The 7,898-nt window shown below is 35.8% G+C and overlaps 1 protein-coding gene across 1 annotated transcript in view; it reads right to left on the bottom strand.

The window, feature by feature from the left end:
• LOC115214161 (putative ankyrin repeat protein RBE_0220) overlaps nucleotides 1-7,205 on the bottom strand; it is a 31,538-nt gene extending 24,333 nt beyond the window's left edge. Inside the window, exon 1 of the mRNA XM_029783237.2 lies at nucleotides 6,696-7,205. Within this exon, the coding sequence (XP_029639097.1) occupies nucleotides 6,696-6,745 (50 nt within the window). The 5' untranslated portion in view covers nucleotides 6,746-7,205. The remainder of the gene's footprint in view (nucleotides 1-6,695) is intronic.
• Nucleotides 7,206-7,898: the final 693 nt, after the last annotated feature.

Raw genomic sequence — 7,898 nt, 5'->3', positions numbered from 1 at the left:
ACCTAAAATTGTTATGTCATCAATATTTGCGTAAATATAAGGTCAATACTTATTACGTAAACATGATCAGAACCTACATATTACCTCATACTACATATAGAATATCTACTTGATAACCAAGCACACCAAAGCTGCCACTGTTATAATATAATGTTATATCTTAAGTTTAGTTTAATATGTTACTATAGGAATTTTAACAAAATATTTCAGAGAAGTATGTTTAATCAAATTTACAGTAAAGGCGCAGGAGTGGCTGTGTAGTAAGTAGCTTGCTTACCAACCACACAGTTCCGGGTTCAGTCCCACTGCATAGCACCTTGGGCAAGTGTCTTCTACTATAGCCTCGGGCCGACCAAAGCCTTGAGTGGATTTGGTAGACGGAAACTGAAAGAAGCCCGTCGTATATATATATATATGTATATATATATGTGTGTGTGTGTTTGTGTGTCTGTGTTTGTCTCCCCAACATCGCTTGACAACTGATGCTGGTGTGTTTACGTCCCCGTTACTTAGCGGTTCGGCAAAAGAGACCCATAGGATAAGTACTAGGCTTACAAAGAATAAGTCCTGGGGTCGATTTGCTCGACTAAAAGGCGGTGCTCCAGCATGGCCGCAGTCAAATGACTGAAACAAGTAAAAGAGAGTATTGATCATCACTTACACTTAACTTACATTCACAATATTTGATTAGCATTTATACGTATTTAGTGTATTAAACCCGAAAAACTGCATTATACCAGAAATATTGATCCATTTAAATATATAAATATCTTTAATATATAAGCAATTACCAATAATTACTATAAACCTAATTATAATTCCTAAATGTCTATTTTGATGCATGCACACAAGAAAATCCCATTTCTATCTTAGCATTTAAGAGACGTCTTTTAGAAAATAATATTCTAAACAAAGAAGGCAGAAAGAGTATTCAGGTTGCTTATAGTAGCGTTGCTTATAATTTCTCACTCCACAGAAACATTTTTTTCTTGTCCTTGAAATCCCAAATACTAAGACTAGTGGAAGAGGACCTGTTTCTACTACTAAAGGTGTAAATATGGTTAGAAATACGTTTCTAAGTAAAATTCTACGTGGCACCTATGTATATGTAAAAACTGCCCTCAAAAATAACCTTACATCTGTAAACAACATTCTTTCGTATACAGTAATTCTTAAATAATATATGTATGTATGTGAGTGTGTGTGCGTGTGTGTTTATTTGTCCCCCGTCATCGCTTGACAAGCAGTGTTGGTGTGGTTATGTTCCCGTGACTTGGCGGTTCGGCAAAAGAGTTTGATCGAATAAACATACATACATGCATGCATACATACGTACATACATACATACATACATACATACATACATACATACATACATACATACATACATACATACATACATACATACATATATGCAGTGAATTTCCGTCTAAATTACGCAAAGATGAAAATAAAACTGGCGTCTCATTTTAACAGATATATTTACCGAAATTACATAAAAATATCTTGAAATACTGAAGAGTAGATTTATTCAATAAAATCGCCATTGTTTTCAATCACGGCTTCCAAAAGACTTTGGAATCTCATGCAACTCTTCTGGACGGTGTCCTTAAGTTGGTGAATGCTGCCATAATCCTTGCCTTCAGTTCATCTTTGGTGTTACAAGGAGTTGTATGGTTTCTCGCACAACTGCACTCTACATAATAATCATGGGGGTCGCAATTTGGAGAGTTAGCTGACCAGATGTTAAGGGTGATGTGGTCGCAGAAATTGTCTGACAGCCATGACTGGGTTCACCTACTTGTGTGACATGTTCCAGAGTCTTGTTGCCACATAGGTCTTCCAGCAGCCACCCTATTGACCCAAGGCAGCACTACTTCCTCCAGGTACGTGATGTAGGCCTCCGTGTGGATTCTGATGCCGTATGGGAAGATGAATGGAGGCATAACGTCGCATCACTAATGAATAATTCCAAGCACCATGATGTTGAATGGATGTTTGATTTCTATAACCCTCGGTACATGTTTTTGGGACACGACAAGCCAATGGTTCTTCTGTGTGTTTACCATATAATCCTGGCAGAAATTTTCTCGTCTGAGAAAACCAAGGTATGTTCGCTTGGAGGGGATACTTGAGATTGTTCAAGAGCTTCGTAGCGCGGTCTTTCCTCTTGTTTTTGATGGCTTGGAATAAAAATTGGCCCTTTCTCATCTTGTATGAGGAATACGGAATGTCTTCATGCATTACCTGCCTGATTCTCCCATTTTCCTGGCGATGGACCTGATTGACTTGGAGGGATCGTTGTCAATCATGGCCTCGATCTCACCAATAAATTCAGGAGTTCTTCTCTTATCAGAACGATCAGAGTGAGTTTCCGAGCTGCTGAACCTTCGGAATCACCATTAGATTCATCCAACTCTTTTCGAATCCGCTGCACTGTCCTCAGATTGACACCCAAACACTCTGAAATGTTCGTATTGGGGTTCCGGTGCGAATGGCGAGCAGTAAAACGTGTAGTTTCTAAATTTCTGGCAGAGTGAATTGCGTCATAAGGCTGTTTTTTTTCCACAGACGGTGCCCAACTGACCCTCCTATAGAGATGTAAGATCTAAAGTATCTTCTGTCAAGTTTTCGTTTGAGTTTCTTTTGTCCTGATAGAGTTTAGAAAGTAAATTTTTTAAAAAAGGGTTATATTAAAAGAGGTTCCAGGATTGTTATGAGCCTGAGCATCTTTTAGCAACTGCTTTTGTTCCTCAAAATAACAAAATAACACGCATTTTTGCACCCCTTTTAAAGAATTCCGTGTGTGTGTGTGTGTGTGTGTGTGTATGAGTGGATACTGAAAAGTTCCTGGCTTTAAGGATTTCGTGAAAAATTTGGTTGGTGCCCAACATTCCGAGTTCTTTTACAGGGCTTAGAAAAACTGAAGGACCGCTGCAATAAGTGTGGGAATCTGAGAAGGGAATAGGCTGAATAAAATCATGATAAACCGATACTCTGGTATTTCCTTTAATCCCAAACCAGGAGCTTTTCAGCAGCCCTCGTATGTATGTATATATGTATGTATGTATGTATGTATGTATGTATGTATGTATGTATGTATGTATGTATGTATGTATGTATGTATGTATGTATGCAATCGACAAAATCAAAAGCAAACAATGCGCATGCATGAAATTAAAAATATAAACAGTTACCCCTCGCATCCAATATATATATATATATATATATAGATATATATATATATATATATTATATATATATATATATATAATATATATATATATATATATGTATGTATGTATGTATGTATGTATGTATGTATGTATGTATGTATGTCTATACATATAGCTTTGGTTCGGCAAAAGAGACCGGTAGAATAACTACTGGGCTTTAAAAAATAGACCCTGGGGTCGATTTGTTCGACTAAAACCTTTCAAGGTGGTGCTCTACCATGGCCGCAGTTAAACGACTAAAACAACTAAAAGATTATATATATATATATAAATGCAATGGGCTTCTACATAGTTTCCGTCTATTAAATTCATGCACAAAACTTTGTTCAGTCCGGAGCTTTAGTAAAAGACACTTGTTCAGGACTGAACTCAAAATCACGTCGATGCAAGGTGTACTTCTTAACCTGAGTCTATATCTGCAAAATTTCTTTAAAAAGTACGCATTTTTCAAAAATTTATGAAGTAACGAAGGCGAAGGGGCACCTACAGTATCTTCTGTCAAGCTTTTGCTTGGGTTCCTTTTGTCCTAATAGAGTTTAGAAAGTAAATTTTAAAATAATAAAAAAAGGTTTGTATTAAAAGAGGTTCCAGGATTGTTGTGAACCTGACCATGTTTTAGCAACTGCTTTTGTTCCTCAAAATAACACATATTTTTGTACCCCTTTTAAAGAAATCCGTATGTGTGTGTGTGTGTGTGTGTGTGTGTGTGTGTGTGTGCGTGTGTGTGTGTATGAGTGGATGCTGAAAAGTTCCTGGCTTTAAGGGTGTCGCGAAAAATCTGGTTGGTGTCCAACATTCATAGTTCTTTTACAGGGCTTAGAAAAACTGAAGAACCGCTGCAATAAGTGTGTGAATCTGAGAAGGGAATAGGCTGAATAAAATCATGATAAACTGATCCTTCTGTATTTTCTTTAACCCAAAACCAGGAACTTTTCAGCAGCCCTCGTATGTATGTATGTATGTATGTATGTATGTATGTATGTATGTATGTATGTAAGAAGATTATCTATCTATCTATCTATCTATCTATCTATCTATCTATCTATCTATCTATCTATCTATCTATCTATCTATCTATCTATCTATCTATCTATCTATCTAGCTATCTATCTATCTATCTATCTATCTATCTATCTATCTATCTATCTATCTATCTATCTATCTATCTATCTATCTATCTATCTATCTATCTATCTATCTATCTATCTATCTATCTATCTATCTATCTATCTATCTATCTATCTATCTATCTATCTATCTATCTATCTATCTATCTATCTATCTATCTATCTATCTATCTATCTATCTATCTATGCTATCTTCTATCTATCTATCTATCTATCTATCTATCTCTATCTATCTATCTATCTATCTATCTATCTATCTATCTATCTATCTTCTATCTATCTATCTATCTATCTATCTATCTATCTATCTATCTATCTATCTATCTATCTATCTATCTATCTATCTATCTAATCTATCTATCTATCTATCTATCTATCTATCTATCTATCTATCTATCTATCTATCTATCTATCTATCTATCTATCTATCTATCTATCTATCTATCTATCTATCTATCTATCTAGCTATCTATCTAGCTAGCTAGCTAGCTAGCTAGCTCATCTTTTATCTTTTACTTATTTCGGTCATTGGACTGTGGCCAACCCGGAGCACAGCTGGGAAGAGTTTAGTAGAACGAATCGACTTATTTTTTTAAAGTCTTGTACTTATTCGATCGGTGTCTTTTGCCGAAAAACTAAGTCAAGGGGACATAAACAAACTAACATGGTGGCGGTGGTAAGGTGTCAAGCATGAACACAAAGACGCATACGCCCATATATATGTATTTGTGTGTGTATGTGTATATATATGTATATTTTTATGTACATCTTGTTTACCAACCACATGGCTCCGGGTTCAGTTCCGCTGTGTGTCACCTTGGGCAAGTGTTTTCTACTATAGCCTTGGGCCGACCAAAGCCGTGTGAGTGGATTTGGTAGACGGAAACTGAAAGAAGCCCGTCGTATATATGTATATATATATACGTGTGTGTGTTTGTGTGTCTGTGTTTGTCCCCCTAGCATTGCTTGACAACCGATGCTGGTGTGTTTACGTCCCCGTTACTGAGCGGTTCGGCAAAAGAGACCGATAGAATAAGTACTGGGCTTACAAAAGAATAAGTCCCGGGGTCGAGTTGCTCGATCAAAGGCGGTGCTCCAGCATGGCCACAGTCAAATGACTGAAACAAGTAAAAGAGTATGTATATATGTGATATACATATGTAAATGTGTGTGTATATATACATACATAAAAACACATATGTATATACATACATACTAATACATACATGTAACTAGACGTGGACTACTGGCGATTTTTTTCCTCTTTCTTCCATTACTCTTGGACTTTCCCATGTTTCCTCTTTCCGAATAAGAGCTTTGCTCGAAACATATAATATCATCTCTTTTAAACTGTTTGAATATATTTTGACACATGGAATAATTTAAACTCAGCACTACAAACAAATAAATCTGTTGTTAAGTCCTCTTTCCACACTTATATCAATGAGTTTTGGCGGAATTTAAAAAAAAAATAAAACGATTATGCGGTGTTATATGGTGTGTTTAAACCAGACTTCTGCTTGAGTTTTTACTCTCAATCGTACCTATTTTACAATTAGCTGATGTGAGCTATTTGTGAATTAAGCGTCTTGGATACGGACGTAACACAGCAGAGTACGTACGATAAAGACCTGCTTCAGTTGGACACCGAACAGAATCTCAAATTAATTACCAAACAAAAAACAAGCAGATGACGTCACAATTTAAATATAAATAATTTTGTCTTTTCTTTATTTCTATTTTGTTCTATAGATTTTTTTCTCTACAAATTACATCTATTTGATTTCTATGTATTTTGTACGTTGTTTGTTTATTATTATTATTATTATTATTATTATTATTATTATTATTATTATTATTAGTATTATTATTATTATTATTGGTGTCAGACCAACGTCCTTTTCTGCCTTATCTTCCTTTTCCTTCTCATTATCAAAACCATCAACATCATCGTCATCACCATCTCGTCATTATAATCAATATCAAGATTTAGTTTGTCTGTTTCGATTAAACTAGGGTCAACAAAAGAAAAACAAATGTTACAATCACAATTTACAATACATACATACATATATATATATATATATATATATATATATTATATATATATATATAGTATCATTATTTATCGTTTGCTATTATTGTTTATCATTGCTTTTCTTTTGTGTGTATATATATATATATTATATATATATATATTATATATATATATATATATATACACACACAAAAGTAAAGCAATGATAAACAATAATAGCAAACGATAAATAATGATACTAAAAGTAAGAAGCACGTTGGTGAAATCATTAAACACAAAAACAAATAAAAATACCTAGTTTTCGGTTCCTCTTCTATTTCAGTTTTAGATGAATTCGCGCCCATGTCTTTCTCTTTGCGTAGAAACCTCCTTTTGTCGTGCACTGAGACGTTCGGGTTGTGTCAAAAGTGCTGTACCTGCTACTTACTGCACGGACCTAACTCTGAATTCTAGCAAATATTATCTGCAGTAGAAGACGAATTCCTGAACAGATCTCAGTATTTGTTGACAGCAAATAAAACAAAAAGGGAAAAAGAAAGAGAAAACCTGTTTGTAGAACAGCGTGTGATTGTCTACATCCGGGCGAATGAGTCAACTGTTAAGTTACCAGTCGGACGAGTTTGTGGACCGCTCCACTACCAGTCACTCACTAATACCACTTAACCTCCTGCGACTTAAATCATTATAAGACTAGCTTCATGTGATTTAATCCGTGTGTCTGTCAATGATTGGGTTTGATGTTTTTAGTTACCGTTGCGTCAAGGAACATTCCGCTACCTTTACTTCGGAATGCATGTAACACTGAAATTCAAAACAACCACACGGAGATGTTGTTAGGTTTCAGACTTATAAATCATGAGTTCATTTTAGTTTCGAGCATTTCGTTATATCTCGGGGTAGTGAGCTTAATACTACACCGACCCAGTTTATATCAGCTGTTAAGAATGAACACCGGGCTATTGTGGGGGAGTTTTCTGAGAGAGATTTGCGTCCTACCGAAGAGAATTTTATCCTTCGATTAAATTTGAACTTAGAACATAAAGAACTGGAACAATTACAGATGGGTATCTGCTAATCCACTACTTTGGCCTGGTATGTTTTTATCGATGCTGAAAGGATGATAGGTAAAGTTAACTTTGGTGGAATTTGAACTCGAAGCTCAAAGAGTGGACCAACAGAGTAAAGCATTCAGTCCAACGCTCTAACGAATCTGCCAATTCACTGTCGAAAACAGGCCTCAGTTAATGACTTGATGGCGGCGAGCTGGCAGAAACTTTAGTACGGTGGGCGAAATGCGTAGCCGTATTTCGTCTGCCGTTAGTTTCTGAGTTCAAATTCCGCCAAGGTCGACTTTGCCTTTCATCCTTTCGGGGTCGATAAATTAAGTACCAGTTACGCACTGGGGTCGATATAATCGACTTAATCCGTTTGTCTGTCCTTGTTTGTCCCCTCTGTGTTTAGCCCCTTGTGGGTAGTAAAGAAATAGGTATTTCGTCT

The sequence above is a fragment of the Octopus sinensis genome, linkage group LG7, assembly GCF_006345805.1.
Source record: "Octopus sinensis linkage group LG7, ASM634580v1, whole genome shotgun sequence".
Taxonomy (NCBI): domain Eukaryota; kingdom Metazoa; phylum Mollusca; class Cephalopoda; order Octopoda; family Octopodidae; genus Octopus; species Octopus sinensis.
Note: the sequence above shows the minus strand (reverse complement) of the source record. Positions and strands in the feature narration are given on the sequence as shown.